Here is a 26754-nt window from a genome sequence, read left to right as displayed (position 1 = left end):
AATTTACATTCCTAGCTGAAGTTATGGCTGGAAAATTGACAGGTGACATTGAGCACTCTTTCCTTAAATTTGCAAAAACAATTAGTGGGGTGGGTAGACAAACAAGAAAAAAATCATGCCTCCAATGCCTTTCAGGATGGAGATATAAAAATAAAGAGTTTGATAGCAAAATGATTAAACTCCATTCTTGTCAAATTGAGATACAATTGTAGTGTATTTGCAATTAAACATACTAAAAAAGCAAAGAAAATAATGGGAAAATGCAGGATTTTTTGATCATAACTTCTATATATACACTCAACCTTGCATACCTTGAATCTGCTGGGACTTAAAGAAAATGGTTTGACTTATACAAACTTGGAGGTATGCGTACACAAGTTTTAAGAAGAGGAAATACGTAAGGAAAAAATGGGATGTTATTTTGCCTTGGAGTGAAGCGATATTTGGCTAATTTGACTTTGAGGTATCGGAGGTTCACTGCACTTTGATTCAACAAAGATTTATCATTGGAATGGTCTTATTTTGCTCTATCTTATGATGGACTTACTTTGAAATTTTCAGGTCTGGCACTTAAACATTTTTGTGATCAAATTCATCAAAATATTGTGCAATCTGTATATAATTTGGATGTATTTGATGACTGATTCAGTGTTCATGCTGATCATGGCATGATTGATATAGGAAAGAACCTAGATGAGTATCTAAATTTATCATAGAACTTTGCCACATTGTTCTATGTGATATAAGGTTGTTTTACATCAAATAATTCTGATTCTTTTGTTTGTGCTAAATTATAGTATCAGAGTTTTCCAAGCATACATACAAAGTTCTGAAATAAGTAGGCCTACAGTATTATTGAAAACAGTATTTATACATGCAACATCAAAGAACATGATATTCAACACACTGAATGTGTGCAACCGTCATGTCATCAAAAAGATGAGATCAGAACCAAAAATTTATTACAACTAAAAAAGGAATTAATCTCTGATTATATCCTCTGTGAAACTATGTCTGATGATAGAAGTGCTTTGATCTTAGATTTTTGTTGAATTGTGTATTGTTTTGATTCGGAAAAGCTGCATGTACAGTGAAAGTGAAAAAGAACAAAATTTGTAAAAGCCAAATACTAATAATTATGCCCAAAGCATCATGTGGACCTTGTTTTGTTGCTGGTATATATATGAATGAAAGCTTGATTAAATCTTTATTTGATTTATCATGGACATGCTGTATATGTTTGACTTGTTTTTAGTATATACACACATGATAAAAGCACATGAGAATGTGTATTTCCATAACATGTTTGGAGTCAAGAGTAAAATGTTATTTACAAAAGATTAGTGGAATAGTCTTTTGTGGTGAATACATGTACTGTATCGATTTATTTTCTGCAGTATCTGCCCATTGGATTTGGAATCATATGGGTTTATACAGGTGACTCCTGTTATAAATAAAGTGATTGAGACCAGCAGTTTTCTTTCATGATATCAAAATTCAATTAAATCTGAACAGTTTAGTACATAAAGATAATAGATGATAATTTCGGGACCTGAATTTTTGCTTCATTGTATTGAGAATTTAGTTACAACTGTGCATTTGTTTTGTTTGTTTTTTTGTTTGTTTTTGACGGGAGTGCACTGTATGGGTACTGATGATAGAGAGTGGAGATACAATGTATAACGCAGACATAGGAATCAAACAAGTACATGAAGTGTCGCGCCAAGCCACATGAGTAAGTTATATATATACAATATATTTACAGTATTATGTGTTTGTGTATATATTATGTGCGACCTAATAATGATATATTATTGCGACATAACACCAATGTAGCAGTATTCATGATGAAACAAATTTTGATTCATATAATTATATATATATATATATACTGTATATATATAGGTACACAACATTATGTTTTCATATGTGAAAATCACAGAGTTGTGTACAAAAGTGCAATAATTTATCTCACGCTTTTTCCTCAAACACCCGATATAAAGGATGACATAGTTACATAATTGTGAATGTATGATGTAATTGTATAAAAAGTAACAAATTACCCTTACGTTCATACACACCGATTATTTAGTGCTTTGAGTAAATAACCATGATTTAAAAAAAAAAAAAAAAAAAAAAAAAAAAAAAAAAAAAAAAAAAAAAAAAAAAAAACCAAGAAGAAAGAAATCGTATGAATGCATAATCACCTTCGTGGGTACCAGCGGTACCAGCAGCAGACATACATGTATGGATTGTAGACGTTGATGGCGCTGAACTGCTTGGTTCTCACCGCTGGAAGTCCGCGACCGACCATGGCATCCCACGTACTTCGTCGTTCTTTTAACAGTTTTGCCAATAGAAATGTAAGGGATAATTTGCAACGTAATCTTCAGATGAGGATACGGCGTCAAGCAGCAACAGAAAGCAAAGCAGCTGTTGAGGAAAAGAAAATTGAGTTGACATGGGGACAGTATTTTATGAGGTATGAATTTCATACGTTATTATTAGGTGTGGTCCGATACCTTCACTTTTGTGTCGGGTAGAAGTAAGTGACAGATAACAGATGGTGCACATGCACATGCACGAAAGTAGGGCCTAAGTAATAGAAAATAGAGCCCCTACTGCCCTAGATGTGTTATTGTAGAACCTACTGTTAATTCATAAGTTTTTTGATTGTTTGTTTGTTTTTGTTTTTGTTTTTTTTTTTGTCCTCTAAGATCAGTCTAATTCATATTCTCTACAAAATAAAGATGTCAAGCCAAGGGCGAGGCCCTTCCAAATAAATTTGTTAGATAATATTTAATAAAAGTTTAATCAATTTACTAAATTAATGCTATAATAGAATAGATTCTAGTTCTAGTCGATAATATAATAGATGTCTATTATACAGTCTAGACCTTTACGCTCTAGTAGTCTAGATCTAGTCTGTCTAATTATTATGTATGTTGTCGGATGTCCCCATACATTTTGGCACTGATGGCTAGCTAGACTATTATAGTAAAGATTTAATAGTATTCAGTAGTAAAATTTAGTAAAAATGACTGATATATTGACACTTGGATTACGTAAAGTGTTCTTCTTTTACTTCTGCCAACACGGCACACAAATGTTCCTCTTTCGTGGTAATATAATGCCATTCCCAACGCCTCATTGATCCTCACACCTCATAATTGATCTACACTTTGTACAATTTATTGCCAATATTGGTCTAGATTCTACCCAGGGTCTAGATCTAGTACTATACCCCTTAACACAATGTCATATCACTGGTATGTTGAAGCATTGTAACAAATAAAATCTGATTTTAAGTTTCAACTTTCACAGACCCACTTTACCCAATATTGCTTCACCAGTGACCTTGTCAGATTTTGGTTAGTAAACTCCAATGTCCAGACACCAAAGGATTTAACTCAGTAGGGTTTTAATGATTCAGAATTAATTTACCCCATATTTGAAGTGGATGCAGTAATTTTATATTAAATAGTTTATTCAACAGTGCAGTGGAGTTTGAAGAAAATTGCACAATCTGTCCAAAAGTAATGAATTGATAAAGTTTTGGTAAAATCAATATGCTGTCATTCACAACCACAACAATTTGTAACATCACAGGTGGAGCAACGGTATGTAAAAGTAAACTCAACTAGGGTCTAAATAAAATTTCAACATAATTATCTTCATTTTCATCATAAATGTATATGAGCACTTTATTTACAATACCTCTGTCATGTCAGAAGTCAGGGGGAATAATTTTATTACCCTTACTACATACATTGTAGGTTCTCCTGGTTTAGCCCACGACACATCCTTCACTTCTGAAGATGGTGTAGGCATGTTAGTAACAAGTGGAAGGAATAAATACTTTTCATACAAAAAAATTGTTTAATTCTGTATGTACTTATGTATTTCTTTATGTTGTTTACCAATTTCAGTTTTCTCCTAAGAAAAATTTTCTTCAGACCATCCAATTTCCAGTGATCTACTTTTCTGATTTTTCTGTTTCTTGATTAAATCTACATTATATCAGAATAGACTTTCCCCATTAATTAAATCACTGACAAAAAGCAATAGTATTGATTTCTCAATGAATGCAAAATAAGGTTTCTAATAATACAATCATTTCCTGTTTTTCTTTTCCTTCTCCCTACTCATTGTGGATGACTCAACTTTTTCAGCACGGTGAGTGTCAACATTTCATGGTTTCACACTGCTGTAAAAGTGGATATTTTCGCGAGAGCAATTTTTCGCGCTCGTCCGAGTAAAATTGATTTTGCATGTGGTGATAAGCACAATCAGGGTGTGCAATTATGGTTTTCTCACTTTAAACTGTTGTAACTTTTAAAATAATGCACCAACTGACTTCAAAATTCACATGCAGCATGTTTAGACATCAGTTATCACATGTGATTTTTCTCTCATTTACTGTTAATTACTGAAGGTTAATTTCCAAAAAGTCTCAAAAAGCCCATGTAATGCAAAAAAAAACCCAACTGTTTTATGACTTACATAAAATCAAGATTTGAGGTCTGAATTTTAAGACTTCCCCTATGTGTTTGGTATCAAATTAATGGATTTTTTTCCTAGCATTCCTTAAATGCAATCAGAAACAGTTGGCCTTTTTGCTGGAGAAAGTTCTGAGATCTAAAGTATTTTCATGGTAGGAGTGTAATGCTGGCTGATTTACATGACCTTCTGACCTTTTAACCCATGCTTTGCAGCTGTACATGGAGAAACAACTTTCTACTTTTTCTAAAAGTACTGAAGACATACTACAATTTCGTGTGCTGTTTGCCAATAAAAGTTCAGCCGGTTTTGAATTTTGAGCCATCTTCAAATGCTGAGAAAAATAGTGTGCAGCCATTTTTTAGTATTTTCAGTGAGGTACATCATATCCTTATTTGACAACATGAAAGAATCTGTTCCTTTTATTCAATGTCCTTTGCATTTTAGTCATGGATTATTCATATGTAGTAGTCTATTGTGTGAAAATTTTAGCAAGTTTGAACAATGAGAACTTATATTTTTATATGTACAGATGTACTTATAAATTGCTGAAGAAAAAAAAAAAGACTGATCCGGGCCCACTCTCTACTGCGTCAAGGTCATATGATGAGTGTGTAGTGTTCTTATTTCAATGCTTATCATCACTCTCTAAATGTGTCATTTGTAAAAACACATTATTTGGGCTAAATATCCAATTTTTCTATTGTCACAGCTTGGATATCAACTCAAGTCAACATAAATCTCATATAATTACTCCATCTATGTTTACACATATGAGAATGGATCCAAACATTATGCGCATCTCTAAGGTCAATCTTTGAATATGAATTTTTGATGAAAAATATCATATCTTCCCACATACCAGCTCTAATTTTGTGAAACTTTGTAATAATGGCTGACGTATGTCTGTTATCTACTCTGAAAGTTTCACCTCTGAACTCTTTGCCAAAAGCGAAATATTATCAAGTATATGAAAGTGGTTGTAAATGAATTCAAAGTTATGCCTACAAAATCGAGCGTTCATTTTGATTACTTTGACAAAGAAGATGGCATTAGTTTGTATTTTATGATATGTCATGGTTATGTACTAGTGATGAATGAAAGAGGTAGTTATCAGGAGTATATAAAAGGAATTTCATAGGAAAAAAAAATCTCCTTTTTTCAATGAATTTTTGCAATATATATATATCAGTGATTCTAATGTAATTTGACACCCCTAATTAAAATGCAAATTTATGCACATATAAATTCACAATTTTCACTCTTTTTGTACATGAAATTAGAATTTGTATACTCGGGTATAAAAAGCAGCAAAAAAAGCATTTTCACCAAGATTTTTCATTTTTCCCATGTTAAACGCATTTGCATACCCTGATTGTGCTATTGACCATGTCTTTAATTCCGTGGGATCAGTACATTAATTATTGGAACATGTGGCATGCAAAAATATTTGCTGGGTTTTATTTTCGCATTAGCTTCTGGTTGCACAAAATGCATGAAAATTTCCACACCACAAAAATTTCTACTTTTATAGTATTATTGTGCAGATACAGCTGTAGATACAGAGTATGATTGGATGATGCCACAATATAGCCCATTCCACATGGTGCATGATATTTGTTGAGTAAACCCATTTCAAGGAAAAATATACCACCAAGGTTAGATTTTAAACATTTTCCACATCTATTACCATTCAGTATTTTTCTTGGCTGTCCTGCGGATGTCGTCTTTCATCTGATTCTGACACTTTTCACATGCTGAAATCACTTCTAAAGAGAGAGCTAAGAAAGTAAACAGTGTAAACTCTTTCAAGATATTTCCCTTAGGGTCTGTATTCATATGTGGACAGTTCTAGTGCAATATCCTAACTACAGTGTAAGTCATGGATGATCTTTCCTAGGTCTGTCCTACCATGTCCTCACAATGTGAGATTGAACACAAAAAGTGAATGGTCATGAGTGATGGTACAACATTTTGCATGAGGCGAATAATGAGGTGCTCTATTTAAGTCAGCATTACCTCGTGGAATAGAATGCTGCTTCTTTAGCATAAAACTAAATCTTGTTCCTTTGCACTTTAAAGGGTGTGTACAGTTCTGGTCGAGGTGAGGATTTAGCTTTTAAAATTTTGCGAGATATTCAGAAACCACTCTATGAGATGTCAAAGAGCATGCAATTCTAAGGGGTATCAAAAGTTTATTTGATGAAAATCGGTTTGGAAATGGCTGAGATATCCAAAAACAAGGTGAAATAAAGAGATCCTAATAAAGTTGTGGCCTGTAGTCTTTTATTAATATTATCTCTTTCTTGTATATCTCGGCCATTTGAAAACCAATTTTCATCAAATAAACGTTAAATCCTTCTTAAGATTACATGCTCTTTCATAATTATTTCATAAGAGGTTTCTCATTATCTCAATTAGGAATGTGAAAAACATGAATCCCCGCCTCAACCAGTACTGTATAGCCCCTTTAAGTGTTTTACAAACCTGATTTATTTGGCAAATTTTTAATATGTTTTGCATGCAATGTGCCTTGTTGTGGTATCAAGTACACTCTGTCTTGCAAGGTAAATTGATGACATGCATGTACATTAAAACAAGATGAAACATTTGGTGAGATGGCTTTTTTTATTTTAATTGCTGAGAGAAGCAAATTTTGCAAGATCTATTTGTGTGCACTCTATATGCTGACAACGTTGGAATGATTTTTCTTAAATAATTTTATGAAGAAATTACCAGTAGGAGGGGATATCAAGAAAGGTTTCAGTATTACTGCCCTAATTGGTCCATATTGCTCACAATGAACTGTTGCAATGCAAGAACTGCTTAAGTTTGAAATAGTCAGTGGATTACACGGAATTTTGGTATTGGGGGTGTATGGCTATTCATTCTACAGTGTAGGTTTAGATAGCCAGGGTAGCTTTGGGTGATGCTGCCCTCTATGTTTCAAACTTTAAAAGCTGCTTTGATATCACATCCCTTGTGGCTGTTATAGTCTGTAAATAATTTTTCATACACACACAAGTTCAAAATAGAAAAAAAAAGATGCTGTGTATTTTATTAATGTCTAAGTAGACCTACTTATTTCACTCTAAATTCTGACATGGGAAGGGGGTGGGGGAGGGAGGGGTTCCTGCTCAATGAGATTATGGTTTTACACTGAAAATTTCCATGCAATAGCAATTTTCTTAACCTTTCTGTGCTAGTGAGTTTAATATGCACAAATTTCACACAAACCTATGGACAGGGAATCAATATGGCACACAGGGCATCACCCAATGCTGAAACAAATGTAGTCGCCCAAAACTGAAAAGAAAGCTTGTGCAGCCTCCACATAAGATTAAAGATGCAGGGATTTTAATACCTTCATCAACTACACCACATTAGTTCTTAACAGCCTTGTATGATTTATTTTTTATATTTTTTTCCCCTCCAGATTTACTCGTGTCTATGGTAAAAAAGAAAGAAAGAAAAAATATGTGATTGTGCTCAGGCTGGTCCAAGCTTTTTTTGTTCTTTTTTTGTTGTTGTTGTGATACACGTACCGAGCATGCTATGCTTTCTACCAGATCCCAGTCAAATTTAATGGGGGTATATTATCCCAAAATCTAGAGGCCTAAATTGTTTTTAATAGTTTAATTATTTTTTGACAGTTCCTTCCGTGTTCAGTCATTCATAGGCAAAAAATGTGAAGTCTAGAGTGAAATTTAGAAGGTCCACACACATGTGTGCCTAACCAGCCATTTATTTTAACCCGTTGAGGACGGTTTGATTTTGCTGCAACACGCATTTCCCATAGACGCCTGCCCGAGTATACTCGGGACTCGTCCACAACGGGTTAATAGACCCTGTACAATAGAACGTATAAATCATTCTAAGGGTGGGAAAAGACACCTCTAAAGATTGGTTTGGGTATGCTGCCCTAATTGATCCATCATAGACAGTGTCAGAGGTCACTTTTAGCAGATGAACAATTGCAATAATGCTAATGTATCTAGTAATTTGTACATGGATACTGTACTGTTTGTAGAGGTGTGTGTTTGGTCACTTTAGGTCGAATATAGTTTTGTTTGGTATACTGCCCTCATGTGTTGTAACTTTTTGATGGGCTACAGACAGAGTCACATTCTTTGTTTGTACTGTACTATCCACTTGTCTTGCAAGATTTCAGTACAATTTTCCATGTAGGTGTACCATGGGAAGTCTGTCTACATGTAGCTTGCCATTGTTTTTGGTATTAGGGTCTTCATTGTTCTGTCTTTCCAGACTAGTAATGCTCAGATGTTTCATCACTCCATTAATAAACTGAATTTCATATTTTGTAGCTGGTTTCTCATTATCTGACGAAAAAAAAAAAGAGTTAAAATCTGAAGCATCCTCTCATCAAAATGATACATTCTCTTTAGTATTTCATGGTGAAAGAATTCAGATTCAATATTAAAGAGTATGAATGTATTGTGTGGCAGCAAACATTTCAAGTTTTGGTTAAACTTGTAGATAAATGAATAGATCAAGATTGTGGTATTATGGATCACTGAATGAATAGTTAGGATTTGGCTTCATGTGAGGTGAAAAAAGAAGAAGAAAGAATTATCCCACTCACCACTGGCTGTTAACATGTACGAATTTCACCCTTAAAGAGGAAATCCACCCCAAAAATGAATAAACTTCAAAAGAAAGAGAAAAATGTTTCATACTGAACAATACAAAAATGGCAAAAATTGGATAAGAAATAAGGAAGATATGACATTTCAAAATTTCACACTTTCACATGGGGGGGGGGGGCACATAAGCCCCCTTACATTTATAAAGGCACCCCTCCCACCTTTACAGAATTCCTGGATCCGCCACTGACCATCATGACTTGCATGTGTATGCAAGGTACATGTGAGTTTAAAAACATTATGTCGATAGTTAGTTTTCATAAGTTCCCTGTGAGTATCACAAATTATATTGACACCTCTCAATTTACTCTTTCTATTTTTGTTGTCATATCCTGTTTCCTTGTCTCAGTGCTGAATGTGATTATATGTGGTATAAAATCCAACCAACTTTCGTAATATTCATTTGAAACATGATGACACGGCAATCGTCATGAAAGCTATAAAAGTGCATAAATTTGTTGATATTTTCATTTTCATTGTAGAACTTATGAAAACTAACTGCCACGCACTGCATTCATACTCTTTAATATTGCTCCCTTAGGGTGGAAAGGAATATATTGATAATGACTAAATGAGGTAAATGTGTTTACAAATGTAGATTGGAGGCCATTATAAGCCATAGTTTGGTTGTGATTAATTTGATGAAGAAGTGGTAATGAGTTATTAAAGCTGATATTTGTGACAGTCTAACATTAACCAACCTATTACTTTGTGCTTCTGATTTCCTTGAAAACATCAATTTCATTACATGTCTTTTTCAAAGTCATAAAAGCAAATTAGTTTTGTGCAATGTTTCTAATATCACGTGTATCCATCTCTAATATTGTTAAAAGAACAGGAACAGCGCAGTGTTTTCAAAAGTGTGGGGGCCCACTTCCGGGTTTCATGAGCTAACAAAGTGATGACACCTTATGTATTCCTTTGTATGGTGCACAAAAAGTGTGGGGGCCCGAGCCCCCACGCCCCCCATGGCTGCGCCGGCCCTGAAGAATACAATTATCGTGTACTTACGAAGTGAAGTATGCATGTACATGTCCTCAAATTTGCACCAGAAAAACAACTCTATTTGGAAAGATTGATATGTATTTGTTATTGTAATTTAACACTAAAAAGCACCTGGAGGGAAACCTAAACAGAAATTTTCAATGAAACATTCAAGGAGAATCTGCTTCAGCCATGATGTGAAAGTTGCGCTTGGAACTTGCAGTATGATACTTAAAAGAATAAAATAAGGCTGTCGTGCCAGTTGATGTGAGTGGATGAAGTCACGCTAATCATGTGCGCATCCTTCAGATTATTGTGACAGCATTTGTGTGTGTAATTGATACACTTTGTGCATTATTGGTACTATGCATTTGCAGAACTTTGTCCAAGAAGTTGAATCCACCGATTGCCATCCTGTGTTAGTGTGTAGACCAGCCACATGCTCTGTGCACAGGGCGTGTTCCAACTACATGTATTCTTGCATGAACATACAAACAATGTAGGCTGTACTATTCAGCATAATCAGTGTCCAAGGGTAGCATTCTTTTCTCTATACGTTCTTTCCTTCCCTTTTTTTTCTTAAATTGTTTTTGAACATGATGTTACTCTTATAGATTGCGGTCACCACGTATATGAAACATCTCTAGTCCTACAGCCATGCATGGCTGGTGAAGCTCAAACATAGCGGCTGTATATTTGTTCAGTCCTATGCATGACTGACCCATCATGCATGTTAATACACTTGCATTTAGTAGCAAAACTTGTAATTAAAGTCTTATGTGATGTGACACCAATAGTTATTCAGGTTAAACGGAGTTCATATCTTTTGGAGGACTAATTGTAACATTTCCTCATAGATATTGCTCATTCTGTGTTCAGCTGTAAAATCATGTTTTACCACATTTCTCATGCCAGGTGTGAACCTTCGTAGAGTTGTTGATATTCAATCAAATTGATGAAACAAGACTCCACTTTTGTCTTTTGACAGTAAAGTTTGCATTGATTTCTCTTTTAATTAGTAACCGATAATATCACAAACAGTTTAATAGCCAAGTAGATCCTGAAGAGAGTTTGCATATTATACAGAAGTTTGTTTAGTGTGGATGTGGCAATAGGGACATCCTACTGGTATGGCATCATAGAACACCTTATGATGTAAAAGATCTGTTTCATTTGAGACAGAAAGTTACAATTTGTGTTCGTGGTTAGATATGACACTGACAGATGTGTCATACAAAGCAGTGTGTTTTCATTTGTGTTGCTTTACACAAACTTCACTTTATTTGTTTCAAACTCTACCTGATATCATGACAGCATAAATATTTGTAAAATGAAATTTGCCAATATCACCAGTAAATCTTGAGTTGTATTCATGAATGACCATGATATTTTGACAGTGACCATTGGAATGTTTTAGAGTAAATCCAGACTATACTTGCATCTCATGATGACGTAACACTGTCTTTCAGATTAAGGTCATTAGTGCCAACTTACCTATTGTAAAGGCAGAACCAATGTGACCTCAATACTTCATCCCAACTCCACAACTTGCAGTGATTGTTCTGGCAAAGTTTGTCTCTGGACAAAAGAAATCTTAAGTAGGTCTTTAACACCCCCCCCCCCCCCCCCCCACCCAGCAGCCATCCCCTTTGTGTAGAATCAGTGAACAATCCCTGAGGAACAGCCTCCTTGAGGCCCAAATCAAGTTCTGCACTTCCTTGTAAGAATACAATGAGTAACCACGTAATCCAGAAGCCTTTCAGTCAGACATGACAGGCTTTACAAAGCTCCCCTTTCATTTCCTGGTCCCATGTCACTGTGACTGGATGAGCTGACGTCACCAAGGGGCATTTATGCAACCAATGTGTTACTGTGCCCTTGCATTTCTTTTGAATCCTGAAATCCAGTCGAACTGAACTTTTAGCATGAATTTCCTCCTTGATTTTGTAGTGGTGCCACTTTGTAAATGTTTTGGAAGTCATTTTTTTTGGAACATCAAGATAGATTTTTTACATTGGAGGATCAGTCTTTTTTTTTTGTAGAATCTTAACACTTTAAACTACAAGTACAGCTACCATGGCAACAGCTAAGTAGCAAAACCAGTCAACATTACGTACTTTGTCTGTTGCTATGGTAACTGTAAAGACTATTGCTCTCACTGTTGTCTCTGAGTTGGCCTTGGAGACCAATCCTCGCTCTGCCATCCTGTCATTGTTTTCTTCTTTTTTTTTTCTTTTAGCTTTGCACCTCATAGTAAGGGGAAGCGAGTGATGAACTGCATAAACCCCAACTATCAATATAACCACATGCTGCCAAGCCTTTCAGATTTTTCAGGAGGCTCCCTGAAATATATTCCATATCCTAACAAGAGAATATAAAACACTTTGATTCTGGAAGTATTTTCTCCTGTTAACCCGTTGAGGACAAGTCCCGAGTACACCCGGACAAGTGTCCATGGGAAATAAGCATGTTGTAGCAAAGTCGGTCCATCCTCAATGGGTTAAGATGTCACCTTGACTGCTCTCTGCGACTCCCTGATATTAAACTTTGAAATATATGCACTCCTGATGTAATGATTTGATGCTAGTCTTTCTCTCTAAGATCATGTAGTAATGAAAATTGTGCCTTTGATTTTGTAAGGAAAATGTGTGCCTTTTTTTCTTACATGTACTGCAAAAAAAAAAAAAAAAAACCCACACAAAACAGTATAAATAGTGGTTAGTTAAAATGAATCAAAGTAAAGAGAGTATTAGCTCAATTTTGTGCTTGCAGTGGTATCCCATACACACTGCCTGGTGTTTATAAGAGCTTGTTTTTAATACCAGTTAAATTTTTAATGTGATTTTCTCATTTGTAGATAGCATGGGCATGATTTTGAGGTTCAAAGGCAACGTGTGAATGCCCTAGTTGGGCATACCATAGTCTGACTGTATGCTTGTTATCTTTGGTTATTTTAGTTTTCTATATAGATCAAAAGATATTGCTGTCATGACAGGGGATGTACTGTTTTCTAAGTGTTTGATGTTCAGTTGTTTTTTAATTACAAATCACAAAGAGCAAATTCTTACTGAGCATGCAAAGAAGTCACGGTATGTTAGAAGACTGACAATAATTCTCCCCAAGAGAGATTAGTTCGAAGAGACAGACTCATTGCATTGTCTCCTAAGCTTTCTGTCTGTAGAGATCCCTGACTTGCCACAGAAATGCAGCTGTTGAATTGTGAAAAGTGGCTTTTGTCTACAACAGGGGACTGGGATGGAAGTACTCAGAGAGTGGTTGGGGTGATTAAAGTGGTCTGGAGCCAAGACTATCCACAAGCAAGTCTTGTTTCATAATAATAAAGGGAATTGTGACTGAAGAAGTGTTGTGGAATGAGGAAGTAAATGACTGGCACTTTACTGAGGTAAGGAGCAAAGAGAGTACCAGGCCTTGTGTTGGAAGTCACACAGCTTGAATCTCTAAAGGCAAAGGCCTTCCTGAGTGGGTGGTTGGGAACGAGCCAAGGCTCATTTCATTTGAAAGTTAAAAATCTGTTCACTTTTATAGGATACTTATCATGACAAATTCCACACAATAGGCCTATTTTAAGTCATATAACACCAACCTGCAGAGGACTGGCTGATTTTGCTACAACACACATTTCCCATATACACTTGCCCGAGTATACTTGGGACTCATCCTTAATGGGTTAATTAAGAATACATGCTGAGCATTTACTTCATGAAAACTTAAGTAAATTCAGGATTAACACCAATATATTGGTTGAAATTTGTAATCTAATTGATGATATCAGAAAATTGTAGCCTGTCTGCCACATTTCCTATACCATGCACAATGTGACATATTTCAGTTACATCTTTCAGCTTCAGACAGTGCTGTGTTGACATGGACTAATATTTTCATAAAAGTTCAACTTGAAGTGGGATGAGTGCATTGCAAACACCCTGGATGTTTGCTGCTTAGTTCAGGGGCAGAGCTCCTTTACATATTTGTACAGTTTGGTGGAGGGGTGGGGACTTTCCCGTCTAAATATTGCAATATTATCAAACTGACAAAAACTTGTGAAGGTTAAATAAGAGAAGGATGGGAGTGGAGGGACCAAAGTCTGCAAAATATTGCACAGATTTTGCTCAGTGAGGATTTAGATCTAAAAACCTCAATACACACATTTTTGGAAATATTAACCAATATGTTGCTTTCGATGCCCCTCTTTAAATAATAATTCGCAAACATATCAGTGGCAGAAGTCTATGGTTTACTCCTCAACAGATTGTTTGGAGTCACCGAGTATTTTATATTCTCTTGGCAGGATATGTTTGTATGTTATAATATGGGCTTTAGAATCTCTGCAATCTGATTGGTCAATTGTCATGCATTGATTTTTACTGATCCATGAGCCATGCATCGGGTAAAATCCCAACGCATGGCTCAAGTCTTTTATAGTGTTGTAGGTGCACCGGATGCATGATGGGGAAAACGGTTGTATTTCATAAATTTGCGAGCCCATTTTATAATACAAATGATGCACTGGCCAATTTCATGGATCAGTGAGAATTGGATGCTCTTGTTTCACTTTGGAACAGTCTAAAACAGTTCCAAAGTTAAACTTGTGCATCCAATTCTCACTGATCCACTCTGTCCTGTGCATCATTTGTATGTTGATATATTATCAGAGAGCCTCCTCCTCAAGAATCAGGAGGACTTGGCATCATGGTTGCTGTTTTTAACTCTTTATAATGTGCCGTGGTGAAAACCACCTAGTCTTGCTTTGGGAAAAACATTTTATTTTTAAATCTGTGTAACTGTTATTGATTTTTGTTACCTTGGGTATACATAATGAACAATGCTGTAGAGAAAAGTAAAGGGAAAGTGTAGTCTTTTTACAGTGTGAATTGAATATATTATATGAAATCATCACATTAGCATTCATTGCAACTTTGACTTTACAGAATGATAGACAGATACATGTCAAGAATTCAAAAAAAAAAAGAAGAGAAAAAAGTCAGTTTACAAGGTTTTTAATGCCTCTTTCTGTTCTTTCCCATGTATACAGCATTTCTGGGGCCCAGGTAAGTTCTTGAGAGTTCCTTTTACAACTTGTACTTGAAATTAAAAAAAACAAACAAATAGAATAATGGGGATACGTTTTGTAGCTTCCACTTTCATCCTTTGTGGATATGTTCCCCTACACACACTTCAAAGTGAGTTCTTTTCAGCCATGTCAGTTGATATGTACACTTTACTGTATGTATGCCCTATCATATCAAGCATTTACCAGTTTTTCATGTTTTGACTTTGACTTAAAAAAGAAAAGTTCTTTGCCTGATAATTTTTCATTCTGCCATTTTGCTAAGATATTCGTATAAGATTATAAAGGAAACAGATATGATTGAGAACATCTACCTTGATTTATTGTGGCAGAAAATATTTGTCCTGAAGTGCCATTAGTGTAACCCATTTCCTCATTCAAGGCGTTCTGTTGCAATATGGCTGAAAATAAAACAGGAATTTTAAATGGAAAAAAAAGAATGTCATCTGTCATTTCTAACCGTAGCAAGAATATTAGTACAAATCATGACTATGAACAGTGTGAGAACACTAAGTGGAGCCGTGAGCAAACATTGAGGGTATTTCCCTGAGACACCCCCTACAAGGTGGCAGACCCAAGCTACAAGTGTAATGTCTTGTGTATGGCAGCTGACATAGTCAAAAGCAAAGTTAACTTCAATTTTCTTTTACAACTTTTTGTCTCGCACAACGATGTAGCTTACAGGCAGTGGTGCTTACTCTCTGCGCACTTTGTAATCATACAATACATTTCATGTTGTGAAACGCTTGATAATTCATACAAATTCATGTTAACTGACACAATAAAAAAGTTCAAGTTAACTAATTCAATAGAGTAAACGAAACCGGCGTACAGATAATGTCATCACCCAACAACTGTGCCATTAGTATGTACCTGTAGTGGACTCCCGTTATAACGAAGTCCTTGGGACCGGCAGTTTTCTTTCGTTATATATAACCGAACAAATAAACAAGAGAAGTAAATAGAGTGGATGACATTGCAGCCCAAATTTTTACTTCGTTATAACCGGAATTTCGTTACAACCGTGTTCGTTATAATGGGAGTGCACTGTACTAAGAGCTGCCCAATGCAGACATACTAACTCTCTATCCTGTACACTGTCTTTGCTGCAAAATTATTCCAAGCCTAGAATAATGTTTTGTGAAAAACACATTTATTTTTACTCTCCATGAATTCATGGTGCAACAAGAAGGTTTATAGAAAAAAAAATGTATAGAAACAAAAGGGTACCTTTTGATGACACCATATCATTCATCTTGGACTGTACCCATATCACTGTTGTTATGGAAGAAATAACACACTAAATTCCATAACTTTTTCATAATTATGTTGAAAGAATGTTTAATGGTCATTTTTTATGTGTTTGTACAATCTATTCAATGTGAAGATTGAGTGGAGTTTCTTGATTTTGACAATCATTTTTTTTTTGTGATAATTTTAGTTGCAAACTGGGGAATTCCACTGGCTGCTCTGTCCGACATGAAAAGAGATCCAGAGATCATTAGTCCTCGAATGACTGCCGGTGAGTTAAATGGCTACCCCCCCCCCCCCCCCCCCCCGCCCTGGGTCATCCCACGAGACCGACACCCACGCGTCATACAGCCCACGAGTTCGACATTGAAAACAGGTCCATGAGTCATACAGCTCACGAGTCGTACAGCCCATGAGTTCGACACTAAGCAAATAGAGCCCATGAGTTCGACACTAGGTAAAAACAGCCCACGTGTTTGACAGATACAACACAGGGCTTAATGTGTCAGTCTCATGGGCCTTAATATTAGCTTGGTGTCAATCTAATAGGCTGTAAGGCTGTATGACTCGTGAGCTGTATGACTCATGGGCGGCATGACTTGTGGATGTCAGTCTCGTGACATGCACCCCCCCCCCCCCCAAAAAAAAAAAAAAAACTCTCTGTCTCGGAGGCGTGGCAAAGGTGATCTAGTTATGAATGGTTCCGTAGGTAGAGTGTGTTATTCTCCTGTAAAGAATTATTTCTAACAGGTTTTGCCTTTAAGAGATACTTCCTTCATTTTGTTTGTGTCATAGATGGCTGAGCAATATACTGTTTATTCAAGGGATGTTAAAACTGTGATTTTGAATATTTAGGCAGGGGCTGCCGTGGGCTTTTATTCTTTCCCAAGGAGCTTGATGCCATGCTTGGCTCAGCTGGAATATTTCCGTCATCAAAAATATACATTTCTTTGTCTTCCCGCAGTGTAGCAAATCGTGTCTCCCTGACTTCCGTACAAGACCAAAAAAAGCATGTAAGCAAAAAAAAAAAAAAAAAAAAAAAAAACTTGCCGTCTCAGGCACATTGAAGTCTGATAAAGTAGCATTACATGAAACAAAAAAACCAGCATTAGTGCTTTAAAACAGTTCTAAAATGTGAGTTCCGGATAGAAACAACCACTGTAAGAATTTGATTCTGTATAAACACTGATAAGTATTCTTAAATACGCAAAATGTGAACAATGGTTATAATTAAAGAATGCTTCCAGAGTAAACAGTCTACAGTTATGGCTTATTGAGAAAAATACTGATATCTCCCTATATTTTAGGCTTTATCAGGAAAATTGTGTATGGTAGGATGTTTTGTGATACAACAGATCTACACATATGCATCAACAGTGATATCTTGAATGTTTTTAAAATCATTTCTCCCAAAGGTAAACTGAACCTTTAACTTTACTCACACAGAGCTTTGCAAAGTTCATACTTGACTGACTCAAACTTTGCTAGATATTTATTGTTCAATGATTTATCAAACATAAAGAAGGAAACCAATGATGCTGTGTGCATACAATGATCTACAAAAGGGATGGAACAGAATTGACTTTGTAAAATTTTACATCTTGCTACAACAAGCAGTTTGATTTTATGTACAAGTATACAGGTTGGTACCTGGCATGGAAAGAATCCTAACTTTTAGGTAGCATTTGTGCATGATCATGCATGTCTTTTGAGCAAACATGCATGAATGCCATAGTCACATCAAGTAAATTGTGGTATGGGAAGGTTTCTGAAATGGAGATCAGACAAAGGGAGCAAATGATTTATCGAGAATTTTTGGCAATACACTGTACTTTCATTGTTGTGATTTATGCACAGTGTTGTTTGTGTTTTTAACCATTGGAATGAATTTCTAGGTCAGTCTCAGCTGAGATGTTTTTCAGTGAATCTTTTCACAATTACTGTGAGACTGAAGTATGAATTCCAAAGCTTGATTCATTGCCCTTACCTTATCTTCTTCAATTTGGAGGTAAATGCTTCTATTATGCCTCTAGATGTCTTTGTGTTTGCCAACAATGCTGTCTGCTATTACTTTATCTTGCCTAAAGTTGAGATTTATGCAAGTGTAATTTCTTCGGGATTAAAAGAAAAAGAAAGAGATTTTGCCTTGTGTTGTTAATCCTTCATCACTTTTTGTTTCTCTGTGTTTTGTTCAGCACTCTGTGTGTACTCTGCTCTCTTCATGCGTTTTGCCTACATGGTTCAACCAAGGAACTGGCTGCTGTTTGCCTGTCACTTCACCAACGAGGGCGCTCAGATTACACAGCTCTGTCGTTACATCAAACACTCCAGGTAGTAATGACAGTAGAGTTGCCATAGATCCATTGCTTTCCATTTCCTGTACAGGATGATACATACCATACAGTCATCCTTGCCTAAGTCGACTCTATGTGGACTGAAGAAATAGCTTCGACTTAAAGAAAATTTGACTTATGAGGGATTAAAATCAATAGAATATAATTATAGAGAAGAGGACTTAAATAGTCCTTCGACTTAGGCTATTATTCAACTCATGCAAGGTTGACTTGGGCAAGACAATTTTTTTCAGTCACATGCATCCTTAATCTCTGAGAAGCCGATATAGAATTGATGTGCCCAATAATTCAGCAATGTTTTGAGTTGTTAGAAATGTCTGTTGGTGTTAATTTTTTATTGTTGCAACAGTTTTAAAATTGAAGATAATTATCGACTTATTGTTTTGAATAGGTAAAGAAGTTTTAATACATTAATTTATTTTATATATGTGTCTTTCATTATCTCCTTTTCAGAAGCAAGAAAGAAAGCAAATGAAGGTTGAAATTCTTTGGAACTCTGGCATCAACGGGATATTTTAAGCACAAATAAGGGTTTCTATATAATCATGAACCTGGCAGCTGTCCATGGAAATATATATATTTTGAGTATTATGGCAATTCATTGTATGGGATAGCATGGAGTATGCATGGTAAAGTATTATGGAGGAATGAATGTCATGGCATGTAAGAGTCAGTGCTGACGTTTTGTCTAACTTGAGTCATAATCTACGGTGCTTCAGGAGAATATTGCTCATGGTACTCACCGCTGACCAAGATAGATTGGCCATCGCAACTGTGTAGAAATATTTTTGTGGTTGACAAGGTTAATGAAATTTGTAATTAATTGATGAATGCAATAATGAGAAATTGTTGAGGATCTTCATCTTGCATTTGCATTATACACACTGAACTTTAGTATCGAATCTGCTAATAAAAATTGAAGTGCTACCGCAACTGTACTTGAACTCGTACCTCCTACATGTTCTTTCTCATTATAAATGTGAAAGTAAACTTCAATAAACGTGTTGGATATCAAAGCTGTATGTGATAATATTGGAGGGTGTATTTTGTACTGATAGTAAAGGTGGTTTGTATTTTCCCTGATGTATTCGGTAAAATGAAGAATGTGCCATGTCGATCAAATACAACTCACATCATATCTTGATGTTAGATGCTGTCATCATTTAAAAACGATTGTGATATAAAAGGATTCTTTGTGATGAAGAATATCAACAAGGCTTCCAGAATGATGAAACAATCACACTGATTTCCCATGAATCATGAATGGGGATGGTAATTTTATCTGGTAAATTAGACCGCACTTCGCTGAAGCAAGCATATATTCAGATGTATAATGGAGTGTTTTGCTCAGCAAACATCTATTTATGTGACAATGTGTGCCATTTTTTCAACATGGTACATGTATATACTTTGCATTATTATGGCTGATAGACTAAAAAAAGAATCATCGTTTGCTTTGTATTCTACTTTTTGTTTGTATGACTTGTCTCTAAACATATAAATCCTGTGATTTGCTTGTTTTGTTTTGGTTTGTTTCCTTTTCCTTTTGGCCGAATCAAAACTAATTGTGTCTGTGAGTAGCCATGTAAGACAGAAGCAATTGAAATATTTGTGTTTGATTGACAGAATTTATGTCTCTCTCACCAAAATATTATTAGGTATAATGAAAGCATATTGTTCAGCACTATCTCTGAAGAAATACTGTGTAATTCACATACTAGTATCTTCAGAAGGCAATTCCACTATGATATAAGCTATGACTTCCTAAGGGGTTATGCAGGGGAATCTTGTTATAATATGGATCTAAAAACCATGACAATTATCTTGTTATATCAGGGTCCTCACTATATCAGGGTACAAGAAAAAAAAAGAGTTGGAATCGATCTCCAAAATCACTAAACCTCCTTGTAACAAGGTTCCACTAAACTCCCCCCCCCCCCCCCACCTCTTATCATTAGTGTGAGAAAGTATGGTATATCTTACATTGAATTAAATTGCTCAAGGCTTATGCAGTAGAAATGATTATATAGAGTATGATAGCTCTTAATAATATTATGTAAATTTGTTTTTGTGTTTCGATACATATCTGTTTAACTTTGTCCAGATCGTACTTGGCTAAACTTATTATTACGGCTACAGAGCTGACAAGTCTCTTCGATTCTGTAATAGGTTCCCTGACAATTAACCCATTAAAGACTAGTCCAAGTATTCTTGGGCAGGTGTCTATGAGAAATGTGTGTTATAGCAAAATCAGCCCATCCTCAATGGGTTAAGATATAAATACCTGAATAAAAGAAAGTCCATTAGAGAGAATTCCTTACAAAGTAACCCAATCTTAATATTTCAAATTTGCTGTTATTGGAGGCTATTGTATAAAATTGAAATATAAAACACTCATTTCAATCATTATCTATATTTGCATTACTATGAAAGGGGTCTCCAAAGATTTTATTTTCAGGTGTATTCATGTATCTCCTCATCTCCTAGTATCCTGATTAGAGAATATTAGTCTCCTTGATTTAGATTTTTTTTTTCTACTAAAGATACAGGTGTTTCCATAGTTTCACCCCATTAATTGTGATGTTTGAATATTGATAGTCCTGCAACTATGCTGTATAGTGAGGAATCCGTATACAATGTCAGAGGTGCACGAGTTTGTCCTTGAATATTTTATTGCATTCATTTTCTGGATTATCTAAAAAGAGGAAAGGTGGGAATTGTCATGACTGCACAATGCATTGCTTTCTACTGTTTGCTTTATGACAAGTGTATAACACATTACAGAGCTTTCACCTCTGTTAACCACTTCAGTATATTCTCCATCCATTCACGGTGTGACTCATGCTGTGAAAAATGTTGAGGGTAAATCAAAATTTTGATAGATAAGTGAAATACACTTTATGAACCTTTCACTACTCCCTTTTCTTGATGTTTCATGATTTTTCTTGGTCCTGAAGATAGAATCAAATGGTAGAAAGTGACTGAGAAACGAATTCAAAAGGCTGAGTAAGAGATGTGTATTCAAAGAAAGAGAGACTGAGGTATATGCACACAAGTATACTGACAAGTTGATTTTGTAATTTTTATGTGTGTGTGTGTGTGTGTGTGTGTGTGTGTGTGTGTGTGTGTGTGTAGTGTGCATATGGTAGAGTTATGCATGCATATTGCTACTAAAAAGGTAAAGTTAATGGCAGAAACTCCTAAATAGAACAAATATACAGAGAAAGAGAGGGAGATATAGAGTGATGGGAAAGTTCTTTGTATCTCTAATGATAGCATCCAAATTACAAATTATTTGTACAAACTTCTGTTCTGCTTCTTCTGTCTGATGTCACTTGCCATAAAGCCATAATTGCATTACATATTTCTCATCTATTCAATGATGATGATAATAATAATAAATAATAATAACAACAATGATAAAATTTTATTATTATTATTAGTAGTAGTAGTAGTAGTACTATTATTATCATTATTCTTGTTGTTATTGATATTATTGTTATTATTATTATTATTATTATTATCATTATTATTATCATTATCATTTATCTATTTATTTGTTTATTCATTCATTCTTTGATAAGTTTGCCAGTTATCAAAAGGAATAGAAAATCCTACATGTATTGCAGGTTGACCAGTCAAGTTGGATTCCCATAACCAGTAGTCTATTCATTGTGGCTTCTGCACGTGTCTTCTAATGGGAAAACTTTGCTCCCTGTCTAGTTTCGAAGAGACCTTTATTGTTTTGTTTGCATGATTTTTTTTTAAAGTAAGTTACTTGAAACACGGCACAGAACTCATTAGAGCCTTAGCCTTTTGTCAAGGTCCTCTCGCTGCATGATGGCTATAATGGGCTCTCGACATCATACAGTGAGAGGGCCTTGACAAAAGGCTACTCAGTATTATAGCATGTATTATACAACACCTCAGAATGATGTCGAATTGTGATTGGCCAAGAACATGTCACATGACATTCAATAGAAAATACCTATCAAACTCATTGAGAGTGACAGCCATACAATAGGCCCCTGGCATGGGCCTATAGCACGACTCGAAGGTACTATAGCACGGCTTCGCAGGGGGCTACTATTGCATGGCCGCTCACAGAGTTCTGTGTATATGTGGCTCACACCCGTTGCAAAGCGCAAGCAATTAAACTTGTACATTGTACGTGCTGGCCGGCTGCGCTGCGCTGCCGGTAAGTCTCACAGACCACCGTTAACGTGTACGCGCAGCTACTTAACTACCTAGCTAGTTGCATGTATTGCGGCCTTTATACATACTGCTGTGTTTTTACTTTTGACTCTGATCTGCTACGTACGTGGACCACAGTGATCCCAAAATCAAGACTTCATTTCAAGTTGAGAAACCGTAATTTGATTATTTTTCTGTGTTTTTATACAAAATCATTTTCGGAAATAGACAAAGTCTAGACCTACTACTAGATCTATCGACATCTCAGATCGGCCTAACAGTTTCAGGCCTAACTCGATCTAACGTTAAAGTAGAATGGGTATCAGACCCTGCGGAGTTTGTGATTCCTGTGACTGTGTGGTCGAATCATGACGACTGTTTGAAAGCAGTACACAGGGTGGTTTACAATTCTCTGCCTAATTGTTACATTTATTTTTGGGCCTTCCTGAGTTGGCGGTCACTAATTTAGTACTGTGATTGTGGACAAGGTGTTGTATAAAACGAATAATTTATGATTTTGTTCGTGCATTGGGGCACGTAATACCGCACTCGGCGCGAGATTCGCCACTGGTCTATTCAACGCGGCGCTACGCGCCTTGTTGAATAGACCAGTGGCTTATCTCGCGCCTCGTGCGATATTCGTGCCCTATGCACTCACAACTCATAAATTATTCGTATACTAGTACTTGCCTGCATACTGATTTTCATTTCATTCAAAATCTCTCATTTCTGTGTTCTGCTCTAACACACCAATGCATATGTAAACAATGACAAAGCAATATTTAATGTCCTAGACATTTTTTTTTTTGATTGATTTTTCCCTTCTTGATTACTTTTTCCGCAGGACCAATGTTTGTGAGAGGGTGTCGTGGGGTAGGGTAGATGTTTTACAATGTATTGTATTACTATGCGAGAGATAATGATAAGTATAAAGTTATCAGCCACATGAGCAAATGTGTTTTGTTGATTACTGGAAGGACTACGTGACTTCCCACATTTACAGGACCGCATCCGGAGCCTAAAACAGGAGCCGGATGCATATCAGGGTGTAATGTGTACCCTCTTTTGCCTTGTAATGTCCGTTGACAGGGTTATAAACGTTGTACTAGTATTTGAGCGATACTTGGACAGTTGTATGTCACGTACTTAATAGCGAGCAACACCAAGTACCCTTGACAGAGAGGCGTCTAACCCGTTACCAGTTGTCGGTAGCTATTACACTGTGATCTGCATTCTTTTTATCATACCCTCATAACGTTCAAAATTCAATCCATTCTGACAACACTAAGGAAAGTATAGAAACAGTGATATACGTACCTCAATCTGACGATTGTTTTACCTGATTTAGAGGAAAGTTCATTGCGGGAAAGAAATGTCTCTTCCTTAATTGGCACAGCTGTTCTCCGATTTCACTATGCACTTGGTGTAGAAAGCTCTGAACGCGTAAACGAGAAAAGATGACCGAAATTGGCAGGCTCTTAGATCAAAGAAAAAAAAAGTATATATATATATATATATATATATATATATCCTCAAAACAAAACAACAACAAAACAAAGTAAAGAAAACTGTCTAGCACAGGTAACGATTATAAACAAACCATAATAAAAGAAATCAAACTATAATAATGAACTGAAAGAGAAAAAAAAAATGTAGGCCCTACTAGAAATCATTTGATATGATGTCTCAGTTTTGACATAGTACGATTCTCCGTGGTGTAACAAACCAAGGCTCTGTTTTATCAAAAGATATAATCGGTTTTAAATTTCCTAAACACACAGCCTGCCATAGACATGATTGAAATCAACTATATACTAATAGTCAATTATGACTCTTCATAAAACAAGGCCGAAATATCGTAGCAAGAAAAAATAAAAGGGGACTGTAGGAGCCTTAATTCCCTAAATCGTTTTCAGTCATGTAGTAGGCCTATTTGATGTCCAGATTACTGATGACATTCATTTCGGCTCAGTATTCCCCTCACCCTTTTCTTCTTCTTCTTCTTCTTCTTCTTCTTCTTCTTCTTCTTCTTCTTCTTCTTCTTCTGTCCTTTCAGCTTGGTCCCCATTCACAAGTTTAGCATGTCATGCTTTGGTTCCTTTTCCTTTCCTTATTACCTGTGGGATCTGAGTGATATAAGCCTTTATTGGTTGACAGGGATTTCCGGACAGAAAGGGTATTTTCTTTTTGAAGCGCAACAGTGAATCTTTTATCGAAGCCTAGAAAAAAAAACCTAGGGAAGTTAAAGGGTATTTTTCTCTCTGTTTTTTCAAGCTCAACAGTGAAACTTTTAATAGAATCGGATAAAATACGGAAGTTATGAAACCATGAAGTTTCCGTGAAATTTGTTGCCAAATGGTTTTCCAGCAGAATATATGAATATGCAAATGAGTTAGCTAATGACGTCATCACCTCACAACAATCGTGTGGGGAAAAAACTGACGCCAATTCCATTTTTTTTTTTTTTTGCTATATGAATTGGTTAATTGCGAGTCATTTCTGGCTGAATAACTTCAAAGTAGTGATCAGTCAGAAATATTGAAATCTAAGACTTGGGTATTATTGTGTTTGAACAGCAACAACAACAAATACATGTATATCATGATGATCAATGTCAAATATTCTGTGTACAAACTAAAGAACCGGTTGTGAGGTGATGACTTCCTCAAATCTCCGCATCCACTCAACCTTTATACATATTGACTATTGTGATGATGATGATGATGATGATGATTATCACCATAATAATAATAATAATAATAATAATAATAATAATAATAATAATAATAATCATATTAATAATAATAACAACAATTATTATTATTATTATTATTATTATTATTATTATTATTATTATTATTATTATTATTATCATCATCATCATCATCATCATTATCATCAGCGTTGTCATTGTTATAAGAATGTAGAGGCAGTGTTAGAGATTTACAACAGTATAATAGTACATAAAGTCGTAGGCGTGGTATGACTCGCTTCATTGTCTACCTTCGTTTTTAAGCTGGCTTTTTACGCTACTGTCACATTTAAATTTCTCACTGTTTCTATTCATATCGTGCATAGAAGTCAATAATGTTTTTTACGTTTCGGACATTAAATTTACTCTTCGTAACTTATGTCCTTCATCTGCAGCTAAAGTAAAAACTCAGGGTCTTTCTCCTTTCCCTGAGCAGGAGCGACGGCTCTTTGAATAAAGAAATCATTAGTGTAACTCATTTCCAGCCATCCGCACTGTGTCACGACCTAGTATAGTGAAACTCATAGTATCATTGAGGTACATTGTACTTATTCTACTGTGATGGTTGTGTACTGCTGTAATGTGCTAGTAATTGTTCGTGGACTCTTCCATTATCTATATCGGGCTTATGCTTTGGATAACACTGATGAGCAATTGGGTATGACGTAATGTGACTGTTTCCCTTCGTCCGTGTTGTTGTTCCATTAACATTAATCACGTCATCCGACCATAAGAGGTCTCAGTCGAGGACAATCGCCTCCATTATTTTTTGTTGTCTTTGTTATATCATCATAATCGCAAAAAGTGTCGCCGACCAGGCTTAAATGGACTCATCCGTTTTGATCATCCCTCAGAACAACAACAAAAGTATTCTCGTGCACATTATGCACTAAAGCACTCGCGTACGTAGATTTACCGGCACTGCCTGACCGTATGCGTGTCCGTGTCGCACAGGGTGGAACGTAC

At 35.7% G+C, this 26754-nt stretch overlaps 1 protein-coding gene across 1 annotated transcript; it reads left to right on the top strand.

Annotated features, from left to right (window-relative positions):
• The first annotated feature begins 2304 nt into the window (after positions 1–2304).
• Positions 2305–19317, top strand: LOC139740195 (mitochondrial pyruvate carrier 1-like). Its single transcript, XM_071650780.1, has 6 exons — positions 2305–2482; positions 4173–4176; positions 15202–15217; positions 16679–16759; positions 18684–18819; positions 19296–19317. Exons 1-6 carry the CDS (start codon positions 2313–2315, stop codon positions 19315–19317), a joined length of 429 nt encoding a protein of 142 aa, XP_071506881.1. The 5' UTR covers positions 2305–2312.
• Positions 19318–26754: the final 7437 nt, after the last annotated feature.

The sequence above is a fragment of the Diadema antillarum genome, unplaced genomic scaffold (genome assembly GCF_040938485.1).
Source record: "Diadema antillarum isolate AM-2024a unplaced genomic scaffold, OU_Dant_1.0 seq00000839_RagTag, whole genome shotgun sequence".
In the NCBI taxonomy this organism is placed as follows: Eukaryota; Metazoa; Echinodermata; class Echinoidea; order Diadematoida; family Diadematidae; genus Diadema; species Diadema antillarum.
The sequence above is the reverse complement of the archived record's forward strand: the minus strand, read 5'-3'. Positions and strand labels throughout refer to the sequence as shown.